Source organism: Vipera ursinii (assembly GCF_947247035.1).
Source record: "Vipera ursinii genome assembly, chromosome: 1".
NCBI lineage: Eukaryota > Metazoa > Chordata > Lepidosauria > Squamata > Viperidae > Vipera > Vipera ursinii.
This window is the reverse complement of record NC_139512.1, coordinates 101,835,996-101,862,082: the sequence shown is the minus strand read 5'-3', so window position 1 is coordinate 101,862,082 and position 26,087 is coordinate 101,835,996. Positions and strand designations below refer to the sequence as shown.

The window sequence follows — 26,087 nt, the reverse complement described above, 5'->3', positions numbered from 1 at the left end:
GGTATATTTGTCCTGTTTTTGTTGTTGTTGTTGGTATGCATAACAGGTCAGAATGAAAAAAGTGTCAATATACAAGCAGTTTGTGTAATACTCAGGTCTAGCAAATTGATTCTTGGATCCTATCTTTTTGCTCTATGAACGGGAAATGAATGGTAAAACATTTTGTTTGTGAAGCTAGTAGTTGATTTTAAGGAACCTTGCAATTGCAAGCACAATAAGGGAGTGCCAGGGAAACCTCTCTGTGAAGGGTATTTCTGCAGCTGGAGTGTCATTTTCCAAAAATATCTATCTTTTGTAGCCAGTCACCTCCCCTCAGATATAGTCAGAATCTCTGAAACAAATCCTTTTTTCCGTTTAAGATCTTAATGTTTGGTAAGATACCTATGGAACCAAGTGACCTTTCAACTGTGCAAGCTTTTAGCTCTGAAAAGCTGTAAGGATCAAAGGCAGCACTTTGAATTACGTTTCAAAATTGCCTGGAAGCCAATGAAATGGGCACAACAAAGATAGAAGATGGTAATTCAGTCTAGACCAGCTAACCTCAGTCAGTAGAAAATCCAGTTTGCTACTGTATGTCTCAAGCAGGTCTAAACATACACCTCATATGTTCCATTTTTAAATAGAATTCAGGATGCCTTAAAACACATTGCTTTAAGTTAATAATTAAGAGTATATTCTTTTGATTTATGAATAAAAAACAAATTGATGAGATAATAATTTGATATTAATCAAGGGATTGAAATTAAATTAGAAGATTGTAGAAACTGAAGCCAGACTATTTATGTCTATGATAGATAGATAGATAGATAGATAGATAGATAGATAGATAGATAGATAGATGTATTTTCAATCTAGGGCAGGCATGTCAAACTGCCGACCCATGGGCTGGACATGTCATGCCGAAACCACACCCACCCCATTGCCGGCAATGGGGAAAAAATCCCAAGACATCACGTTATGTCACGTGATGTCGTGAGTTTGACATGCCTGACCTAGGGTATCATATCCTCTAAAGAGAAAAGCAACCTAGAATTAAGGAGAAATTTCCTGATAGTTACAACAATTAATCAGTGGAACAACCTGCCTCCAGAAGCTGTGAATGTCCCAACACTAGCATTTAAGATTAGACTGGACAGCCAATTGTCTGAAATGTATAGGGTTTCCTGCCTGAGAAGGGGGTTGGATTAGATGACTTCCAAGGTCCCTTCCAACTTTATTATTATTCATTAAACATGAACCTCAGTCAACTGAACATTCAAATTGACTGGCGCTGATGGTTATTATTATTATTAGTAGTAGTAGTTTGAGATGTTCATAATAATTAAGTTTGCTATTATTTTACTGTATGTTAAGTATTAGCATATTTGTTTTGTTACTGGCTCATTCAGTCTGTGCTAATAAAAAAGTTGACATAAATTGAAAATAAAGTTTGAAATAAACGTATGAATTAGTTTTTATCTTGCAACATTTTAAAATTTAGTATCAGGAAATGATGCAAAGGACAGTAACTGCTTTCCCTCCAAAAAGACACAGCACACATGGATTTAGTTGTGAATCATTTTTATTCATTTATCTGTTAAATTTAAATGCCACCCATCTCACCAATAAAGCACTTCTGGATGGCAGAATTATATTATCTGTGTATTTGATATTCTATATCAGGGGTGTCAAACTGCCGGCCGATGGGCCACACGTGTCCTGCAGAAGCCGTACCCACCCCATTGCCAGCAATGGCGAAACAGTCCCGATATGTTGCATGATGTCATGTGACATCGCGAGTTTGACATGTCTGCTCTATATAAATGTTCTCTTCTTGTCTATGGAAGAATGTAGTGTGATTACATTGTTTCAGATAAATCTTAAAGATTTAAAACTTGTTTTAGAAAATTTTAGATGGGTTATGCAAAGGTCTTTTCTTGGCATTAAACATCTCTAGTATTTGTAACAGAAATAATAAAAATAATTCAGAGACAAGTATTTATTATTATTTGTGTTTGTATGTTATGAAAAATGTTAAAATAAGTTAAATTATCAAATTAAAATTGTACTTAAAGCACATAAAGGTAGAAATATCAGATAGGGCCCATATTTATAATTCAGATGTTTCTAAGAGGACAATAACTGATAATGGGTAAAGTGAGAAGTGCCTTATTTAGCAAAGAGCTTTAAAACTGTGAAAAGCAAGCTTCTCTTTAAGGAAATATATAGCATGAGTGGTCCGGGAAAGAAAAATGTGAAAAGCTACATCCAAAGTGCACATGGATTTTTTCTTTCTATAGCAAATAATACAACTATGTACAATTCCTTTTGAACTAGGCCCATGAATATATCAAATTCACATTTTGGTTAACCAGCCTCTATGGCAGACAGCTAGCAAAACAGAATAATGTAACTATTTTATAAAATATGTAGAAATTTTTGTTCTTATTTTTTTGAATCTTTGCACTAAACCACTGCTGAGTTTTTTTTTAAAAAAAACCTCACTTTCAACAGTAAGAGTGAAGATTACATGGTGGTGGAAACATATTCCACAATAAAACAGTGTCAGACTACTAGTACAAATGCACAGTTTATTATGTGCATTTCCTGTTCACCTAAAAGCAGCAACTGTCAAGTTCTAGCATGAAAAAAGGGTAAGAAAGAAATTAAAAAAGAACCAATACACTGCTGTGAATTATACCATATTCTATAAGCAAAGGCTATTAGTACTCAGAAATCAATCAATTAGAATAGAGCTGAAAGGGACCTTGGAGGTCTTCTAGTCCAGCCCCCTGCTCAAGCAGGTGACCATAGACCATTTCAAACAAGTGGCTTTTAAGAAAAGCTTCCAGTGATGAAAGACCCACAACTTTCCAAAGGCAAGCTATTCCGCTGGTTAATTGTCCTCACTGTTAGGAAGTTTCTCTGTAATACCAGGTTGCTTATCTCCTTGATTAGTTTCCATCCATTGTTCTTAACCTACCTCTGGTGTTGGCGAGCTTCATTCGGCACTGCTGTAAACAACAGGAACCATGACTAATCTGCGACAAACCTACCACCATGACTTGGGTGACACTCCCTTCCATTAACGACATATCCAAAGCTACTGCATGGATACTTGTGCCCTACAATATTAATGTGGCATATAAGCCCAGCCAGACCTTGCATGCTAAAATGATACACCGCAAAGAACCGCTGCCTACAGGCGATATGTCATCTATAGTCTACAGGATTAATTGTAATGATTGTCATTGCAATTATGTTGGTGAAACCGCTAAACGGCTCTGGACTAGAATCCATGAGCACAAATTGGCGGTTAGACGATATGAGCAGCATTCTCAGGTATAGTCATATGTAGCTGAGAGCAATCATGCATTTGATTTTGTGGGGGCTGAGGTCATCACCCAGGACTCTATGAAAGGGGGCCACTTATTAAAAGAAGCTTGGCTATCCAATCATTATTCGATCAACTGACATGTGGAATTACTACCTCCATACCAAATAGTGAGGAGACAGGAACAACTGTGCAAGGAATTGGAGTGGGCAAACCTTCTACCACCTTTGTACTGGATGAACCACAACATGAAAGAGTTACGACCCATTGAGCAGACCCAGTGAGCAGAAAAGTGCCGTAGTGAGTGGAGAGATAGAAACATGAGCAACACCCATTACAGAATCAGGGAGAGGATGGTGGACCGGCGCGAATGGGATGCGACGTGCGGCAGGGGTGTTGTTGGAAGACATGACTGCATGGCAAATTGATGGCACTGCCGGCAGGGAGAGCGATCCGGCAGCACCACCAAACAGCTGTGTGCCATGAGATGAATGCGACTGGCTTCGGGGCAGATGAGGGGAGCGAAAGTGTTAAGATTGTTAGGACACTTACCCATTGAGCAGCAGAGTGTCATTGTGAGTGGAGAGATAGAAACATGAACAACACCCATTACAGAATTGGGGAGAGGACGGCGGACCGGTGTGATCATGATGAGATGGGCGGCAGGAGCGTTGTTGGGGGACATGACTTGCATGGCAGATTGACGGCACTGCCAGTGGGGAGAGTGATCTGGCAGCGCCGCCAAACAGCTGTATGCCACGAGATGAATGCGATTGGTGGGCGGGGCAAATGAGGGGCGCAAAAGTGTTAAGATCGTGGTGGATTCTGGCTTGTATGGCGAAGCCAGGATCAATTATGGGAGAGTGAGGGGCGGATAGACTGGTCACGTGCTCCATGTCCAAGTGCTGAATATCTCGTAGCTATAGCAGCGAGCTCTTACAGCCATTTGCTCTTACTTTGATGATGTCAGCAGAGGACTGATGAAAACTCAGTGATTAAAAGGGGTTTTTTTTTCATCCCGGAGATCAGTAGCTTTTACTGGATTTTACATATATACATATACACACAAATATATAAAGTCTGGCTACAGTCACCTATTGAAAGACAATGCAGTGGTATGTGGGAAAATCCTTGGGTTAGTGGACAAAGAGATTTGTCAAGGAAACAGATAAGAAACAGCATAGCCTGCAACTGGATAGTGGGTGAGGCAAGATACTCAGAGAGACTCTTCCTAATTTCTCAGGCTGTAAAGTAGAAAGGAAGGGAGGATTGTACTTTCAGATCTGCAAGATTCTATCAGTGTAGCTTTACAATAAAGTAGAATTAGCCCATGTGGTTGTGATTCCTATCTGGTTTACCCCACAAGGTCAAGATCTATCTTGCAAGTTGAATAGAATAGAATAGAATAGAATAGAATAGAATAGAATAGAATAGAATAGAATAGCATAGCATAGCATAGCATAGCATAGCATAGAATAGAATAGAATAGAATAGAATAGAATAGAATAGAATAGAATAGAATAGAATAGAATAGAATAGGAATAGCATCTGGAAGGGACCTTGGAGGTCTTCTAGTCCAGCCCCCTGGTCAAGCAAGAGAACCTATACCATTTCAGACATGACTAGTCTCTTCTTAAAAACCTCCATTGATGGAGTGCCCATGATTTCTGAAAGCAAGCTGTTCCACTGGTTAATTGTCCTCACTGTTAGGAAGTTTCTCCCTAATTCCAGGTTGCTTCTCTCTTTGGTTAGTTTCCAACCATTGTTTCTAGTCCTGGCCTCTGGTGCTTTGGAGAATAGTTTGATGCCCTCTTCTTTGTGGCAGCCCCTCAAATTCTGGAATACTGCTATCATGTCATCCCTGTTTTTCTTTTCTGTAGACTAGCCAAACATATGTTTTAGTCTCCAGGCCATTGATCATTTTAGTTCTCTGAACTTTTTCCAAAGTCTCAACATCTCAACAACAGTCATTATCAAAAGCCAACATGGGTTTGTCAAAAACAGATCATATCAGACAAATTCTTATTGCATTCTTTGACCAAGTGACAAAATTAGTGGACCAGAAGAATGCTGTGGATATAATTTACTTATGTAAGGCATTTGATAAAGTAGACCACAACTTACTACTTGATAAGATAGAAGAATGTGGGTTAGACAGCATCACCACCAGATGGATTCATAGCTGGCTGACCGGCCATACTCAGCGTGTGGTCCTCAATAGAACTGCATCTACATGGAGGGAAGTATATAGTGGGGTGCCCGAGGGTTCTTGTAAGGACCCACTTCAACTAACCACCCAAGAAAGCAGAACTCTTGAAACAGGCATTGTCTCAAAAGGATACTTTTATTAGAGGTCAGTGACAGTAAGCAAGTCAAGGCAAGATCTGGGGAAAAGTCCGTCAAAACAGTATAGTTAAGCAAGCAATATTCTTCCTCCCAGCAAAGTCATAATGTCCATTTGAAATCCAGCCAATCCACAGGTGGTCTGAAAAGCGGGTAACTGGCACAGTTGGTGCGCATCTCAAGGTCTTCTTCAGTTTCGTTTCTTTGCAACCGTCTCCCTGATAAGGGAGACACATTCCTTTCTCAAGGGGATAGAGACAGCAAAAGAGAGTAGAAAGTCAAAGTTTATCCCAAGCTAATGCAAAGCTCCCCTTCCCCCAACAGAATGGTGGGCCCCAAAGGTAGACTATATATGCAAGGTAAAGAATAAGGCTTTGGGGACCTGACAGCTCTGTTCTGGGCCCAGTGCTCTTCAACATCTTCATCAATGATTTGGGAGAACTCATCAAATTTGCAGACAACACCAAGCTGGCAGGAATAGCCAACATCCAGAAGACAGACTTAAGATATAGAAGGATCTTGACAAACTTGAACATTGGGCGCTATTTAACAAAATGAAATTCAATGATAAAAAGTAAGGTTCTACATTTAGGAAAGAAAAACGAAATGTACTATAGGACAGGTGGTTCCTTGCTCAATAGTAGTAACTGTGAAAGGGGTCTCAGAGTCCTAGTGGACAATCACTTCAATATGAGCCAGCAGTGTGCTGCAACTGCCAAAAAAGCCAACACAGTACTAGGGTGCATTAACAGAGGGATAGAATCAAGATCACGTGAAGTGTTAATATCATTTTACAATGCCTTGATAAGGCTACACTTGGAATACTGCATCCAGTTTTGGTCACCACGATGTAAAAAAAGATATTGAGACTCTAGAAAGAGTATAGAAAAGATCAACAAAGATGATTAGAGGACTGGAGGCCAAAACATATAAGGAACGGATGCTGGAATTGGGTATGTCTAGTTTAATGAAGAGAAGGACGAGGGGGGACATGATAGCAGTGTTCCAATATCTCAGGGGTTGCCACAAAGAAGAGGGAGTCAAGCTATTCTCCAAAGCACCTGAAGGCAGGACAAGAAGCAATGGATGGAAACAAACCAAAGAGAGAAGCAACCTAGAACTAAGGAGAAATTTTCTGACAGTTAGAACAATTAATCAGTGGAACAACCTGCCTCCAGAAGCTGCGAATGCTCCAACACTAGAAATTTTTAAGAAGAGACTAGACAGCCATTTGTCTGAAATGGTATAGGGTTTCCTGCCTGCACTGTATCTCTTTCATGACATACAGCCTAACAAAACCCATCTTTGACAACTATCAGCCTTGCAGGAATTTGACGTTCATCAAGAAGAGTTGGAAGGGATATTCTGTAGAGTGGAGGATATCCCAAGGATAGCAAGAGACCAAGTAGAGGACATAGGAAATGACCCAGCTTCTTCAGCATCAGGCATACAGAACTTTGGGGTGGGGATATCTCAGTTACCAGAATCCTCATGTGAACTAGGGTGGTTATTAGCAGAAGAGGGGAGCGACACAGCTGCATTTCATTCTCACAGCCCACATTTCCCCCTGTAAACTTAGGAGGAAGAATGGATGGGTCTGAAGGAGAGGGTGATGTAATGGTATGCGAGGAAGACTTTGGGAGACTGGGCAAAGAGATGCTATCAAGGGAAGAGTTGCATAAGGGACAGCATTGCCTGTTACTGGATAGTGGGTGGGGCAAGAGGTTTAGAAGAAACCCCTGCTAGTTTCTTGGGCTATAAAGGGAGAGGGGGAAAGATTGTGTTTTCATACTTACACAATTTATAATAAAATAATTTTTATTGACAATAAAACATTTTTTGTAAAAAAATAAAATAAGCTCATCTGGTTATGATTTGTATCTGGTTTAAGCCAAGCAGGCAGTCAGAGAAATGGAACCATTTCAGCAGGTGTCTTAATAAGTTAGCAGATAAGAGAGCCACTTTGATCTAGTGGTTAAGGCTCTGGGCTAGAAAGCAGGAGACCATAAGTTCAAGTCCCACCTTAGTTATGAAATCCAGCTGGGTCATTTTGGGCCAGTCACTCTGTCTCAGCCCAACCCACCTCACAGGGTGGTTGTTGTGGGGAAAATAGGAGGAGGAAATGTGTGTTGGATATGTTTGCTGCCTTGAGTTATTTGTAAAAATAATAATAAAGGGGGATACAAATAAATAGATAGTCAAAGAAGCCATAAATGTGATTGATATTAGGATTGCTGTAATCAGTAGGATAACTGCAGGTAGCTTATTTAACTAAGTTAAGACCAGTGAGATTTTTGCCATAGTCATTGAAATACTGATTGCATTTTTTTAGATTCTAGAACTAGCAAGTTTAAAATAGGTATAGTTCATTACAAGTAGCCTTTGACATATCCACAATTGGGATCAGAATTTTAGTCATTAAGTGATGTGTTGTTAAGTAAGTCATCATATCAGCAGTCTTGTCACACTGATGATGGGTTCTCTAGTTTCCATTTGTATAAAGGAGAATTATGTTGGCCAAAAGCAGATTTGCTCAAATGGCAGTGAAGACATTTAAGAAACTTTTATGGATGTTTTAGATAGTCAAAGCCTTTGAAAAATAATATACCCAAAATTCTATGCATCAAATATTATCAAATATTGAATGGTCACCCTAAATATCACATAGATAGTCCATCTGGCAGACCCCAGGCTATGGACTGAACGATGTAAAGTGAAGATTGGAAAATATTCCTGTGGCACAAGAAAAAAAATCTAGACTGCGTATCCACCTTAGGTAATCCTTTTTGAATTGGTTTATGTTGCTGATGTTGAGTTGGTGTTGACTCCTGGCAATTGCCTGGAGAAGTCCCTGCAGTTTTCTTGGCAATTCAGCCATGGTCTACCATTGCTTCCTAGAACTAGAACTAGAATTCATGGTTTCCTAATTTCTAGCCTCTTCCCAATTTCTCATTCTCTCTCTCTCTCTCTCTCTCTCTCTCTCTCTCTCTCTCTCTCTCTCTCACACACACACACACACACACACACACTCAAATATTAGCAATGAATATTCTTCTATTTTATGTCTTTCAACGTATCTCTATCTTGCAAAGTGATTGCAGTTTTTTAGCTGCTCAATATCATACAGTTGCAGTAATGGAGGGCCAACAATTATTTGCATGTTTTTTTCTCTGAGGAAGCTTTAGAAGAATCCATAGTGCAGCCAGTTATCTTTTCATTACTTGATAAGGCTCCATTCCAGTATTTGCAGATCCAGCTCAGGCTTCAACTAATTGTTATCTAAAACACCAGCCTTCTGTCTCAGCCCTCCCAGAATTTTAACCATCTCCAGATGTGATGAGAGTAAAATTGCCTTAACACAGCCAACATCTTCACAGAGCCTCTTGTGGGAGAATTTGTGGTGTGTGTACCTTCAAATCAGTTTTGATTTCTGACACCTTCATGGACAGGTCCATGAAGTTTTCTGGATGGCATTTTTTGGGAAGTGTTTTTCCATTGCCTTCTTTCTAAGGTTCAAAGCAGTGACAGGTTCAAAAGCAACCAGATGCCTAAAACAGGACTAGATCTCACTGTAAGGTTCTGTCCCAGCTACTCACTCAGGAAAGCACAACTCTTGAAAGAGGCATCACTTCAAAACGATCTTTTACTGAGAGAAAGTGATTGCAGAGAAGTAAGGCAGAATCTGAAGATTCTGCACAAAAGCATTAAGCTAAAAGTCCCATCTCTCCAGCCTCACCCCAATGTCCCAGTCCATCAAGAGTCAATCTACTGGTGTGAAGATGAAAAGGTGAGCTGAAAAGGTGATAACTAGCCATTCTCTGGTGCCTCGTCCTTGCTAGCTGGCAGGAGTTAAAACAGATGGCCTGGAAGGTTCCCCCCCTCCCTAATTCCTATGAAGATATATAAAAGCAAAAGTAGAAACAATGTACGAACATCCTCAAGCCACAATAGTGCATGCTCCCTCTTCCTTTTGGAATGGCAACATTCAAATAGGGATCTGACACTCACAGTCTCCTGGTTTCTAGCCAAACGTCTTTAATTACTTGAGCAAATTGGTTCTAGAAGGTCCTCAAGGTTTTAGGAGAGAAAATTTGGTATCCTCTTTTTACACCATTACAACCAACTACCCAGCGGATAACAATTTTTTGCCCAAAACTTGAATCATACCTGGAAGCTGCTGGGAATTACTGCAGTTTATGGAACAGCAGCTTGCATATATTGTATAGTGAAATGTCAAAACCCAACCCACTGCATTCTGGACCAGATGTAGCTCCCAAATGCTCTTCAAGAGGAGCCCCATTACAGTAATCCAAGCAAGAGAAAACTAAGATGTGGGTCTATTGCATATCCAGTTGTTTGCAATGAGTTATCAGGTATGATCAGGTTGCAAAATAGAAGCCTGTGGCTTGCCAGTTTTTTTCTTTTCTTTTTTTTTTAGTGTAGTCTCCTTTTGGTTCAGAAAAGAAAGGCCAACCTACAATTGAAAAGAGTCAAAAGACAATAGCGATTAGACACATGTAAATAATGATCATGAAATAATGAACAAAGCAAGCAATGATAATCATTTCTAATTCCCTCCTCCCAATTTTCTTTTCTAACTTGGAATCTGGAAATGGTTTAAATTAGCTTATTTCTTTGATTTCGGTGGAGTCTGTGCATTCAGTGAGTTAAGTCATCCTAGACCACTGGTGGTGAACCTATGGCACACATGCCAGAGGTGGCACTCAGAGCCTCACTGTGGGCACACATGCCATTGCCCCAGCCCCACCTCACCCCGGGGCCCCCTCCTCACCAGCAATCCCCAGAGGAGAGTCGCCCCCAGGTGTGGCCCATGCAAAGCTGCGCAGCCAAGGACATGGCAGCCAGGCAGCAGGGACAAGACCCCGCCCTTATGCCCCATCATGAGCAGATGATGCGGGGTGCGGGCGAAGGGCGTGGCCGCCATGGTGCTGCTGGGCTGCCTAGGCGATCTGCTGTGGCAGGCCATGGATGCAGTGGGTGGCCTGGCGGGCGGGGCTGGGGCAGTTTTTGGGCTTTCGGTCTCTAAAAGGTTCACCATCAGTTCTCTAGACTAAAGTATGTTTGCAAATTATGCTATGAACAACTGCAGTATTTAGATGATTGTTTTGACAAAGAACTACACTCAGTAGCATATGGAAGCATCCACAGTTGCTAACCAATCATGGAATAAAGGTACCCCAGTTGTCCGGCTGACAGGCTTTGCCTTTCTCTTTCATAACTGAAACACTGAAAAAGTCACTGCGAACTTAGTACTATTGGTTTAGCTGTTTTAACTGAAGACTGATAAGATAATAGAAGTCTTTTGTTGTTGAAGGCTGAAGTCTTTATCTTTATGATACATTTGGGGGTTCTTCAGAGTGGAAAGCTTTTAAAACTGCTGTTGAAGTTAAAACTTAAATTAGATCCCTGGGTATAGAAGAAGGAGGCTTTAAGGACAAGCAAACATCACAAAGTGACTTTTATCTCAGAAGTTCTTTTATTCAATTGTTACATTCTCTTTTCTAGACCCCTTTTAGTTTATTTTTGTTTTCTTTGTTGTCCTGTTTTCCTGGCATTTGAAAAGTGACCTAATAAAACAGGGTAAATGTTAAATGGCTGCCCATAGTCTGTGAAGTAGAAATATCACCATCTATCTGATGTTTGCTGCATTCTCTTGTACAAGGGTTTAATGAAGTTGTTTCTTGGGGCATTTAAAATAAAATACTCTTTCTTTTATATTGAACATTCTAATTCAGTTTTTGGATACAAATACACACACACACATCAGTTGTAAGGACAATTAATTTTTATTTTAATATTGATAACACAAATATGTTATTTCATTAAAAAATAATTTGCAAATGTAGCGATCTACCTTTGATTATTTTTAATGTGCCAATAATGACATGCACCTATCTAACATTATCCTAATCTTTTTTCCAATTCAAATAAGAGATTTTTAATTTTTGATATTGAAAAAAAAAATGAAGTGCTATATAGATTTTAAGTTTCATTTGAAAATAACAAATGTCCTATTTAAAACAGCATTGAATTGGTTCAACTTTGTCATCTAAGGAAAATATGAAAGGCTATTTGTAATAAAAGTTGTACAATACAATACACAATAGCTTTTTGATTCTCTAAACGCGTATCAGTGAAATAACTACACTAATTTTACATAAATTGTTGGAAGAAAAGTCTTCATCATGGTTGCATCCAAGCCGGGGATAAACAACATGGCAACTGCTGTAGGAAGAAGGTTACAGTTTATTGCAGAGGAAAGCCAGACAGAAAGATGGATCCAGCAGAAAAAGACTGAGCACATGTGGGGAGTGGGTTTTTATACCCCCTGGACTCTATTGTTTGGTTATTTCCTTATTTACTGTTTCAGGCTTTGTATTTCCTGTGTCACGTATTCTGACCTGAGTCTAGGTGTGCCTTTCTGGTATTCTTGATGGTTGTGGGTCAATCCTATTATGTCCAAAGGTCATATCCTGCTTTCCTGGGGCTAGGGTATGTAGATTTTAGGTCTTTGTCTTCTAAGCTTCTAGCTCCAACCTTCTTGATGGCTTACATTTCCATGTCTATAGAACTCGGGGAAGGGAGAGCTAGGGCTATTAAGCAAACTGGGCATGCTTTCCTGGTTCTTCAGTGTGTTTTTTTAGGAAATATATTTTTCTGCCCTTTTAATATTTCCTTTTCTGGGGAGCTGACTTCCCTCAATCTCATGCTTCCACCTACCCCTTTATTCTTTATTATTTTTTAGTGAATTATGGGTGTCAACTCTTTTTCAGTATGACTTGCTTTGTAATACAGAAAATCCTAGGGTAAGAACTCCCCAGTTTAAGAATAATCCCTAGTTAAAACTGGAGCTTATTTTAGCAAACTTCAAATTAAATACATAATAATTCGAGTTAAATACACAATAGTTCATTATGCAACCCTACAATATTTACAATATTATACAGTAATACTGTTCTAGCTTATATAGAAATTTGACTTAAAGAGGGACACTAGGAACAGAGCCTGTTTTTAAATTGGGGATTATTGCACCTGTATAGTATAATATGCAACGTTATTGAAATCAGCTTTTATTTATCTTTATCTTTTAATTTTATGCTAATCTTTCAAATATCTGTTTAACAAAACGTTTTAGATTCAGATATCTGTACCTGAGTTTGAGTCTGAATGATTCTTTGGTTTTGCATTCTATTGTGATGGAACCATATCTCTTTTTAAACAAATTTATAACACACTTCTGAATCTACCTGTACTTCCTTCTGCATAACCCTTGTCTACTCACAATTGGACTGTAGGAAGAAGGTTAATGTGAAGAAAGAGGAAGTTCCATTAAGCATACAGATTTATTCCTGTGGCTTGATTCTGCTTCTTGTAATGGATCTGCTAGCTAAAGTGCTAAAATGCTCTTTATTCAGTTTTTAAAAAGAACTTGTCTCATTAGTGGTGGAAACTGTAGGGACAAAGAGGCAAATGTTCTGCTTATATACCTTTTTGCTTAAATAAATATTTTACTTTCAGTTTGTTGATTTATATACAGTTTCCAAAGCAATGGAAATATACAGCAATAATAAACCAAAGAGCTAGTGTAAGGATCTTATTTTTTTTAAAAAGAATCATTATATGATGACAGCAGTTAATGTACTACTGTTGGTTTGTTAGAGGGAAGTGTCATCTTTAGAATGAAATAAAAGGTTTCTGCACATGATATTGATTTTCCCAGTGAGACATAAAAGTTTTGAATATACTGGTAAAGGAGTCAATGGATCAAATTCAGTAAAATTTGAAGTTGCTAGAATAAAAGGTCTCTTGGAAAAAAAATATGTCAGATTTAAAGGTCCTTCTTAACTGAAGACCATTTTGCAATAGAGCCAAAGGTTAATAAAATCAGTAGTGAATGTGGCAATTTTACAGATAAGCTATTCACAACAAATGTAGTTACTTGAATAAAAAGCTAATTCAGTCCTAAAATGCCACATGCAGGAGCTGTGAATAGCTGCTTTTAGGTGCTTTCTGGAGGAGAATAAAATTCAGAATTACAGCACTCTTCTTTCACAGCGTCCCTGGCTGCCTGTAAATTGCTCTGAATGGGATTGTGGGCTGACAGTCTCTATTAAGACAAACGGTCTTTCTCATCGGAGAGATAAAATAAATCAGGTGTTTAGTCAAATTAAAATACTTCAGCTGGAGCAGGCCCTGGGGAGCACTGATCCACCTGACAAATCTGAGAGAAACTCAAGGCAGATGTGATCTGGGGATAAGGAACAGCCCATTGGAAACCTGGAGATGGGGGCAGAGTGGCATGGTTTCCCCCCATATCTTCAGAGTCAACAGACAGATCCAGTTTAAAGTCAGAAAAAGGTGCATGTGTCATGGGTAATATATTATGGAAGGCGGTATCTTTATTTGATGAGAGCTATGGTAAGGATCTTTTTCACTTCATAGCACGTTTGGCCTGCAGATGCTTCATTATTTAAAAATAGATAAACAGAGATGTTCCTTTCAACTTAGCAGAAAAGCTTATTTATTGATAATTTATTAAGAGTATCATAGTAGGTGAGTAGCAAAGAGATGATGATGTGTACGGTTAAACAATAAAAAAACCAATCATAGCAGTTTTTTATTTGCATATTGTACCACTGCATATAGATTAGTGGGAATAGTGACTAGGGAGTTAATTAATTATTGCCATCCCTCTTCCTTTCCCTGTTTTCTCACTTCAATAGGAAAATATATGGAAGCCTGAGAAACCTGTATCAGTTTTCCTAAAGCCTCTTGGCTTCATATATGAAAAAGGAAAAGAGGGTTAGATTACAGCTGGCTTTGCAGTAGCAACTCTGTACAAGTGCCCTTGATGAATACAGTACAAGTACAATTGTGCAGCAGGCAAAGTCAACATTAATCCATGAATGTTATAAATTGTTTTCTAATATTTCATATTCCTCCTGGGATACCTATGGCATTTCTGAGTTGACCACAGTAACCCTTGAGGTTGAGGCTTTTAAGACAAAGCAAGAAAGGATACTCTTAAGATTACTTTCAAACATAAATGGAAACCTGATTTGTAGCTTTGGTGTCTGATGTTCAACTATCCTGCTATAGATGGAAGTACAATTTGTCCCAATGGCGCAAAGTTTACATTGTGCTGCAGCTAAAATTGACTATTTCTAATCAACATTATTTCAATGCACAGACTAAAATGTTGGTCAGGTGGGCTGTACAATATCCTGGCCTTATAAGTTGTTGTTGTTGTTAGCTGCGAAGTCGTGTCCAACCCATCGCAACCCTATGGACAACATTCCTCCAGGCCTTCCTGTCCTCTACCATCTTCTGGAGTCCATTTAAGCTCACGCCTACTGCTTCAGTGACTCCATCCAGCCACCTCATTCTCTGTCGTCCCCTTCTTCTATTGCCTTCGATCTTTCCCAGCATTAGGCTCTTCTCCAGTGAGTCCTTCCTTCTCATTAGGTGGCCAAAGTACTTGAGTTTTAGCTTCAGGATCTGGCCTTCTAAAGAGCAGTCAGGATTGATCTCCTCTAGGACTGACCGGTTTGATCGCCTTGCAGTCCAAGGGACCCGCAGGAGTCTTCTCCAGCACCACCTTATAAGGTGCTGCATTAACTAGTACAAATTGAAATTATATTTAAATTATTTCTTTGTGTGTGCATGTGAGTTTAAATATACCTCTCCCCATCCCTTAATTCAGGGGTAGGCAACCTTGGCTCTTTTATGACTCGTGGACTTCAACACCCAGAATTCCTGAGCCAGCTGGGAGTTGAAGTCCACGAGTCATAAAAGAGCCAAGGTTGCCTACCCCTGCCTTAATCCATAGTGCTGCCACCAATTTGCATTCCATGAAAATCTTAATGGTTTCATCTAGGATGGTATTAAATCAATTAATATTAAACCTATTATAAAATGATTAGGAATGCAAAAGACTTAACCTGGGATTTGGAGATGCAAAACCTAACTTCTACTTGAGGCATGGTGTATTTTTAGCTAGTATAAATGTGATTTGAAGATCTGGGTGCCTTCTGCTTGTTTATGGTGTTTCTGTTTTTCACTATTTAATGGGATGCATGGATAAAAACCATCCTATATGCTTAATACTTTTATAAAGTAAGTTGAACAGCTCTAACCATTTAATGAGCTCACTGGCTGAGCTATGTTAATACCTTGCATCCATATTAAAGACCATAATAAGCTACAATACATTGCATCCTTGGAATGAATTGAATTCTACTAATTCAGACATTTAGTAGCCACTCAGGAGGCATTCAAATAGTGAGTGACTCAGTTTTAGTATCCTATTAATAGAACAAACCCATTTATTGGAGAATGAAAGATAATAAAATACTGGAGCAGACTAAAATGTTAGCTGTTAACATTATCCTGTTAGTTACTATTCAATCTTTACATATTCTTTTTGGGGAAATTTTGTGGATTGGATATTTTATTCCTGATGTCTAAAACTAGATTTGAAATTGATCATGAATATTCTTTTTTTCTTGAGGGTTGATCCAAATGCATTTCTTTAAATGCATATAGCATATTTTCTAACTATACAATGTGGAAAGGTGAAATATGTGTGAAAGTAAAATTCTGCTTCTCTGGTTCAAAGGATGAGACTTTCTCCAGGAGATATATTAGCTGGCTTTGATTTTTTCCAGTTGCAATTGCTAATCCTTTCCTTTCCATGCACTTATTTTGTTCTATATTACAGAAGATAAAAAGTTTATGAAACCAAGTTGTTCAGCTGCTGATGTTGTAGAAATATTTTAATTGGTATAAACATAACTTTAAAAAAATCCTGACTTCAAGTTAAATTTGACAGTATGAGAATATAGCTCAGAACCCAATACAAAAATCACAACGGCCTTAACTGAAACTTCACTCCTTATTGGTACCATAGTGGGCACTGTTGTCCTCCTCAAGGGTTGTTTTATTTATTTATTTATTGTATCCCGGTCTACCCAAAAGTTCTGAAATGATTATCCCCTTTCCAACTACTAACTAGGATTGACTCTACTTAGTTTTTGCTGCTTCTCGTTGGGGCCAAAACCTGCTAACTAAATGAAAAGCTGACAGATGCTGGGCTATCATAACAACATACCAATGTAAACTAAACTACCAGAATCATTGGAAAATTACTACTTTACAGATTTCTTTGTATGTTTTGCCAGCATAATTAGCTTCAGATATATCTTCTTGCATGCTTAGTGCTTCACATATTCTTGTAGGGTATTTTCAATATATCCATGGAAATTTACATCAAAATTCTTTTCTGAAAGCTACAACAAAAGAGTAAATAATCTCATAATTCTGGTATTAAATCACAGTTTAACAAATAAACTATTGATAATCCTAGACATTAACAGTGATTAATGCAAATAATTTCCAGCTGATATACTGGTGTAAGTTTTCATCATTATAGCTCAGGGGTCTTCAAACTTGGCCCTTTTATGACTTGTGGACTTCAACTCCCAGAATTCCTCAGGCAGTGTGTCTGGCTGAAGAATTCTGGGGGCTGAAGTCCACAAGTCATAGAAGGGCCATGTTTGAAGACCCCTGTTATAGCTGAATGGCCTAAATGGCCTGGGCTGAATGGCCACGGGCTAATTTCCTTTTCTGCTGACATCAAATGAAATCTAGACCATGGCCATTCAGGCTGAAAGCTTATCAGTGTTTCAGTTGCCTGCTAATTTTAATTATTCTTGTTATAATTGTGTTATATGTAGTTCTCTTTGAAGAGGTATATGTTTAAGGAATGTACATGTAGTCGTCAGGTAATGTCCACAAGTGGGACCAGAATTTCGATTGCTAAGCAAGGCAGTTATTAATTGAGTCAATCCCTGATATTACAACCTTTATTTACCACAGTTGTTAAGTGAATCAGCGCAGTTAATTGAATCACATCATTAAGCTCATTGGGCGACTTTCATTGACTTTGCTTGCCAGAAATCATCTGGGAAGGTGGCAGATGGCAATCACATGACCTGGCATCCTCTTCTAACTACATGCCGGTTGCCAAGTGCCCCAGAATCAGTCACTTAACCAGGGTTATGCTATGAGGCTTGTAAGTGTGAGGACCGGTTGCAAGTTGCTTTTTTTCAGTGTAGTTGTAACTTTCAATGATTTTTTTAAAAAATGGATGTAAGTTGATGACTATGTTCAGTTTAGCTCATTGGCTTCAATCAACACATTTATGTTAGGGTATCTTAGTAGTAAAAATGGAATGCCATGACCTATCAATATATTCATTTCTTGTGAATTCTGGAAATCTTTAAGAAAGTAGCCCAATTTTTTTTTAGTTTTAGGGTTGTTTGTTTATTTAAAAGTATTTAATGGTGGGGGGGGGGAGAATGACATTGTATTAATGTTTTTTGTGAACACAGTAATTCATTAAAGAGCCATTATACTTGAATGGAAGGGAGAAAGGAACGTGCTACTGCAAATTACCTAATTAATGTTACCTCTTGTCAGAAGGGAGAAATTATCTGTTTTCTCTTACCAGATGATAGTGAAAGATCCCTACCTCTGAAAAACGCAGTAGCAGAATATATGTTCTAATAAAATATTTATGTTGCCTTCTGTAGGATAGAAATAGTTTTACCCTCTGCTTGTTTATTTGTCTGTTGTTTATGCCCCATCTTTTGTTTCTCCTTTAGGTACACCTGAAAGCTTAGCAGAAAAAGAACGACAGCTCTCGGCCATGATTACCCAGCTCATCAGCTTACGGGAGCAGCTTCTGGCGGCCCACGATGAGCAGAAAAAGCTGGCAGCATCACAAATTGAAAAACAGCGGCAGCAAATGGATCTCGCTCGCCAACAGCAAGAACAGGTAAGTGACAAAATGGCAACATCTAAAAATATCAGGAAATGTTTTTTACTAGAACTTATTTTGCACTCAGTCCTGATTTGAGAGGGAGGGAGGGAGGGAGGGAGGGAGGGAGAGAGAGAGAGAGAGAGAAAGAGAGAGAGAGAGAGAGAGAGAGAGAGAGAGAGAGAGAGAGAGAGAGAGAGAGATGGGCCTTGGGTATACGTTAGTGCCCGGGTGTCAAACTCGCCGTGTCATGTGATGTGTCAAGATGTATCGCGACTTGATTCGCATTGACGGAGCTGGGGTGGGCGCAGCCTCCACGTGATGCAACTGGCCCACGGGCCGGCAGTTTGACACCCCTGTGTTAGTGTATTAAATGTTTTGGCAATCTATAATTAGATTCACATTCTAATAAACCTAATAATTCAAGTCCTATTCAAGAACCTAAGAATTAGTAAAGTAGCATCTAAGAATATAGAAATGTTCCAAGCAGTGTTTTTTTTGTGAAATTAAAGTGTTCAGGTCCAATAAATTCAATATTCATTTTGTAAAATAAATTAGGGTATTCAAGTTCAATAAATTCAATATTACCAGATATCAAGGAAGTTCTTTACATACTGCTCCAAAGGTTCAAATCATGATTGTTATAATAATGGATTTCATTTTCCATAAATGTTCAACTTTGATCTGCAAATCCCAATACTTTGTAATTGTTCCAATGGTTTTTCTCAGCCCTGGGATCATTTGGAATAGCAAAATCACAAATGAAGTCAAATATACATGTCCCAGAATAATGTTACAGATTCCAATCTGGGTCAGTCACTTGGGACTAGAGATTTAGTTTTCTGAGCTTTCGGACTTGTGCTGGAGCCCATTCTCAAGGAACCTCTCTCTACCAGAATGTGTTGGTAGAGAGAAGTTCTCTGAGGATGGGCCTCTGCTTGAGTCCAAAAACTCGGAAGACTAAACCCCTGGTCCTGGTGACCAGCCCAGATTGGATCCAGAAGACTTTCTTCTTTTCAATAACTGTAATATCAGGCATGTTATTAACAAGGTGCTTCTTTGTTTGGATCTTAATGTCCTATAAGATCTTAAGCCCTCATTTTCCAAACTTTCTCAACTTGATGGTTCCAGTGGTTTTTATTACATTCAGATCCAAACCTCCGGCAGTTTCCAAAGAATAATTCTGGCAGATCAATTGTGAAATTTTGCTATAGCCACTGATCAAATGATCAATTGTTTGATCCTTTTCACTACAAAGGCAACATTTGCTGTTGCTTGTTACATGTTGGATTTTCACCTTCGTGCAATTAATTGGCAAAGTGTGTTCTTGAGCTGCTAAAATAGAGCCTTCAGGGTTTTTTTCCCCTTAACACTCCTGATGTTGACCAACTCCATATAGGTTTTGTATTGTCATTATTTAGATTCTTATTAGCCACCCCATTGCAAATCATGGAAATTACCAGACTCTCCCACAGATGTGAATGACATGTTATTAATATGGATTATGCTGCTTTAACACACACACACACACACGTTTTAAAATACAAATTATAATCGCCCATGAAAGAATGTCTTGTTGAACCTAATAGGAGTGATGTTTAATAGTTTATTTAGAATTACATTTTTCCCTTTTCTAAGAGTTGAGTAAATGGTCCCACAGACTTTCATTAATTTGTGTCTGGTAGAAGTAGATTACTCCTCTAGATTCCAATATTTCTAAAAAAATATTACCATGCTATAAACTGTGTTTCCTACTAGTTCATAAGATAATTATTAAATGCATATTGTTAAAATAAATTGGCAAATTATTTGATCATTTGAAGTTCAAAGAAAACTGCAATGTACAAGAGGCACCTACATAACTATTAGAAACCTTGTGTAAAAAAAATTAAAACGAGAGACCATAAGTTCCTTGGGCATTCATTTTAAATTAATGGCCTTTTTTAGGAATCTGACTTTAAACCAGAATTATCATTTCAGTTAAACATGTTTTATAGAGTATATACTGCAAAGTATGCTCCGTTGATTTTAATGAGTTGTGACGTCTGGTATTTTATGTGCTTGAATATTTGCCCACATGTGAGGAATATGGACTCGTCCCTAATGGAAAATAACATAAAGGAATACTGTAAAAAATCAGAAGTTAGAATGTCATTTAGCCATCCAGAGATGACACAGTAATTAACTATTGACACTTGTGAATAAGCTAGCACAAATTAATCTTGACACATTTGCAGACGAGTGATATCTTACAGTGAACACTTTGTAATTATATTTCAAAATGAAAATTAAATGACACTTAAAACTAGGTTGTCATGCTCAATGGAGCGAGCATGTAGCTCAACCAATTCGCAAATAAAATTCAGGAGTTGAGCCACATGGTGCTCCTCTGCCATCTTTGGTGGTGTCAAGCCCTATACATTGAGATTGCACTGTGGTAATTGCTGTGTAGCAGGGTGGATTTCTTCATTTCTCTCTTTCTGCTTAATCACAAATGCCATCAATATTAGATGCTGTGTGAGTACTTCACTGGCTTCTGTAAGGATATGAATATTCATTTGCTCATATATTGTACTGATAACTGCTGTGAATGGTGTATGAACACTTAAACTCTAACAAAATCAGTTCCCAAGATTTACAAAGCTTTGGCCATAGCCTGAGTACAAACTTTTAATATGATGCCTATCTCTGCATAATCATTCTTTTTTTGTTTAGCCCTGTCTCATTCTGTCCTTAAAGAGTGCTTGCAATAACATGATGCCACAATAAGAGTAAATATCTTAAAATATTAAAAATATGGTAAAAGGCAATATGCTAAAATATGGCATTGAGCTCTGATAGTAATTCTTCCTAAAATTCCTGAACAACATGATCATGTACAGCTCTGGAAGAGGAAATTTTATAACCTCAAGGCAATTGGAGAAACTTTGAACTTATTTAAAAGTTTGGAAAAAGAATTCTATAGTTTCAGATTCAGGAGGGTGATTCCATTTCCGTGTGTTTTACCAATATCAAATAAAGCCTTATAATTAGAAGAGAGACATGTTAATGACAAAAAATTGTGGGTTAGCACATTCTTCCATATGTGGAAAGTTCTTTTTAACTAGCCTTAGGGACAAAAGGCGATCCTCTCTTGGTGTACAGAAGCTACGGAATTCCATGCAATCTGAATATATAAATCTTACCTAATGTTTTTTGTGCTGTATCTTGCACTTTGATAGAAGCCCAGAAATATATACTGGAAAAGAACATCAGATAAAATGTATTGGGCATTATACTTGCCCATTATACATCCAATATCTTAAAATGACTTATCTCACATGTGTCGTTATGGAAGAAAAAAATTGAAGAAGTGATGCTTTGTCTGCCATCTTGAGGTTCTGAAGGAAAAGCAGGATTAAAATAAATCTACAAACAAAAGTAAATGAGGGTACATTGTATTGTGTAAATAAACTATTCTATTTGTTGATTTTTTTTCCTGACGTTAGGATTTCTTGCTGTCCCCCAAGTAATTTAAATTCAATAAATTAATTATCTAAGTAGTAGTGCAACTGTAATATAGTAACATAGCTTTAAAACTATTTATTTCAGTTTATATAACTCTGAACCACAGATATAATCACATAAAATTACATAATCACAAAAAAGCCAACATAGTGCTAGGCTGCAATAACTGATGGATAGAATCAAGATCACGTGAAGTGTTAATACCATTTTACAATGCTTTCGTAAGGCCACATTTGGAATACTGCATTCAGTTTTGGTCACCACGATGTAAAAAAGATGTTGAGACTCTAGAAAGAGTACAGAGAAGAGCAACAAAGATGATTAGGGGACTGGAGGCTAAAACATATGAGGAACAGTTGCTGGAATTGGGTATGTCTAGTTTAATGAAGAAAAGGACTAGGGGTGACATGATAGCAGTCTTCCACTATCTCAGGGGTTACCACAAAGAAGAGGGAGTCAAGCTATTCTCCAAAGCGCCTGAAGGCAGGACAAGAAACAATGGATGGAAACTAATCAAAGAGAGGAGCAACGTAGAAGTAAGGATAAATTTCCTGAGAGTTAGAACAATTAATCAGTGGAACAACCTGCCTCCAGAAGCTGTGAATTCTCCAATACTGGAAATTTTTAAGAAGAAAGTAGACATCCATTTTTCTGAAATGGTATAGGGTTTCCTGCCTGAGCAGGGATTTGGACGAGATGATCTCCAAGGTCTCTTCCAATTATTATTATTATTATTATTATTATTATTATTATTATTATTATTATTATTATTATTATTATTATTATTATTATTATTATTATTATTATCATTATTATTATCAAACTCTATTAGAAACCATGATAGAATGCTAAACATATAATTCAAAACAATTACAGTAGCTAATACAATAAAACACTAATCTTTTAAGACAACAGTGATAACACAATGAAGCCAAACAACAGCAATAACAATTATGGTTATTGTGTTTGTATTATAGAGGCAGAACGCTTTTCTATTCAAAATACACCAAGCATAGGATAACAATAGAAAATGAAAACAGTGCTAAATTTTTTTTAAAAGGCAATTGAAAGACAAATATAACTTTGTAGTACAGGTAATAAATACATACAGTGTTCACTTCCCAGAGAAGCTTTCTCCAACAGAAAAGTTCTAATTAAATGATGTATAAAAGTATAAATATGCTTCAAAAAGTCTGTTTTGGATGGAGAGTTCCAAAGGGTTCATCATGATTGCTTTACAAACTCATTTCCAAGAATGTAATAGCATGTGGGAATGATCTTGGGTGGGTGGATGGGCGGAGAGAAATAGAGGCTATCAGGGGAACAGTCAGATAACAAGAGGGCACAGTCCACAGCTGCCTAAGAGGTGGAGAAAGAAGCTCAGAAGGAGCCTCACCTGTCAGAGATCTTAGGCTATGAAGGAGCCACAGGAAGATTTGTACTTTTGCAAGATTCTGTTAATGCGGCCTTACATTAAAGTAGAATTAGTTCTTTTGGTTGTGTTTCCTGTCCGGTACACCTTGGAAGGCTGTCAAAGAATGAGGTGACTTAAAATGGAGCTGTCCTTGCCAACCTGAAAGAGAAAGCCGTTTCTCTAATCTGCTCCTGATTAAAGCAGCCATTACCTAATGGGCAGCTTAACAATGTACATTAATAAAATGCTTGATGACTTAACCAGGTTTTCCTGACTATGTTTTAAAGATTAATTTAATGAATAACATCTTTGAAACCTCCTTGTGGTATTGTAGCTAGCTCATGGAAAAGTAAGATTCTGTGTAGCAAAGCCTAAACATCTTAGAATTTATCAAGAGGACTTTGTTCTCTCGGAATAATATTGAAGTTGGTATCTCTATTTTAATTTAATGTAAATTTTATTTCCAACAGATTGCAAGACAACAGCAGCAACTTCTCCAGCAGCAACACAAAATCAATCTCCTGCAGCAGCAAATTCAGGTCAGTATGTTTTATTGCTCTCTGCTGATTATTCTTAAATTCTATTTAGAGGAAGGGGAAGCTTTAAAATAAAATTGCTTTTACTCTACTAAACTAGCAAAGCTTCCATAGGTCTGCTATTTTTTTAAAAAAAAGAGTGAAAATATTTCAGTGGAAGCTATATTTTTTAACAAACAGCTTTTGTTTGAAGGATAGTCATTCGTTTTAAATTTAACCATTTAATGTTAAGGTAAATAGATAGTTTAACATGTGCTCCAAAGGAAAAATAGGGATTCAGTTGTTGCTTGTGGATCATTTTATTACAATGAAGACTTAACAGCTTTCCATTGATAGAGTTATTACAGAAATCATTTGTAGCTCTTGCTAGGTAGGTGTATAGTAAGAGTTGAGGGCAGCAGCATTTTGTAGGTGGTAGATGTTATTGTGTATGTGTCATGAGCGCCAATTCCAGTTTTAATTTTATATGGAGGAAGAAATAGCATTTATTATAATCCCTTCTTGAATATATCCAAAGATAAACTATATAAAAGATAATGTTATTTTAGTGGATCTGTTGTGGTTTTTTCTTTTTCTTTTATAAAAGCATCACATCATGGCTATTGAAAGTTATCACTACCAAGAAACAACAACAACAACAACAACAACAACAATAATAATAATAATAATAATAATAATAATAATAATAATAATAATAATAATAATAAAAAATAATAATAACAACAACAACAACAACAACAACAACAAAACTTCCTATTGCATATGATTATCTACTGTGAGTGAAAATGTTGGATTGAGGAACTCTTTGGCCTGATTCCACAGAATTATTTTCATGTTTTTGTGTAAAAAGTTCCAGTCTAAATTTGGTGTTTGCTTTTATGTGTGAAAATCCCTACTCTACTTTAAAATGGTACGATCCTGGAAAGAGGGTTGCTTGTGCAGTTTCTAAATACCTTGTTCAGTTCCAACACCTGCTTTATTATGGGAGGATGAATGGATTCCTCTTGTTCAGAAATATTTTTTTGTAGTCCAAGAAATTGCTGAACCGAGAGTAAAAAAAAAATCTGTCTACAATTTACATAGTTAGTTGGATACTATTGCTGGCGTCATAATATGCCTTCTGGTAGTCATTCTGAAGCAAAGAAAAATGTACTTCCAGTGGCCTCAATGTTGCAGAAAGTTATAATATAGGTAATTTTGTCTTCTTTTTGCCTTTTCTGCATTGTTACTTCATAACATTACGGGTAGTCCTCAACTTATGACCACAGTGGAACCCAAAATGTCCTTTACTAAGCAAGACAGTTGTCAAGTGAGTTTGTTCCCATTGTACAACCTTTCTTGGCACAGTTGTTAAATGAACCATTGCAGTTGTTTAGTAACATGGTTGTTAAGTGAATCTGGCTCCCCCCCCCTTGACCTTGTTTGTCAGAAGGTTGCAAGAGGCAGTCACTTGACCCTGGGACACTGCAGCCGTCATAAACGTGAGTCAGTGGAGATGCTGCAATGGTTGTAGGTGTGAAAAGTGGTCATAAGTTTCTTTCTTCAGTGCCGTTTCGAACAGTCACTAAATGAACTCTTGTAAATTGAGGATTATCTGTAGTTGATTCCCTGTTAATTGCCTTGTATTCTGTATTTGCTAAGGTTTAACAGATAAGTCACTAGGACCAAGTGGCCGTTCCTCTTCCTAAGAACTAGTACATTGCCTCCACTTTATCTTCTTCTAGCCTTGTTTCCCCCCCCCCCCCCACTAAGTTATGGAGTTTAGCCACTGCCAAACATTTTGTCACTTTATGCCAATACAGTTGTTGGGAGTCTGTTTAGAATGAGAAGCTTCCGTTGATTGCCTCTCTGCCTTGTGTGCATTGGGAAAACTCATTAAAGGATTTCAAGCAGGTTAAGCTTTTCTCCTCCATGGTATGTTTGCCAGGATACGTGGTGGTTGTTTCATCTTCTCCTGGAGCATCTTGCAAGGAATTGCTTTAGCTGCTATCAAAGCTTGCTGGGTCAGTGCCATAGCAGGCATGCAAACAAATTTTTAAAGAACGGCTGCTTGTGTGGCTAGAGTTGTAGTATGAGACTTACATTTAATGTATTGTTTGTGATTTGCAAAAGACTTTAGGTAGATAATGTTTA

General features: G+C 37.8%; 1 protein-coding gene across 3 annotated transcripts in view; it reads left to right on the top strand.

The window, feature by feature from the left end:
• SOX6 (SRY-box transcription factor 6) overlaps positions 1-26,087 on the top strand; it is a 315,755-nt gene that overhangs the window by 124,392 nt on the left and 165,276 nt on the right. For all 3 annotated transcript variants that reach the window (XM_083348763.1, XM_083348764.1, XM_083348762.1), the window contains exons 5-6: positions 18,343-18,515; positions 23,889-23,957. In XM_083348763.1, the coding sequence (XP_083204889.1) occupies positions 18,343-18,515; positions 23,889-23,957 (242 nt within the window). The remainder of the gene's footprint in view (positions 1-18,342; positions 18,516-23,888; positions 23,958-26,087) is intronic.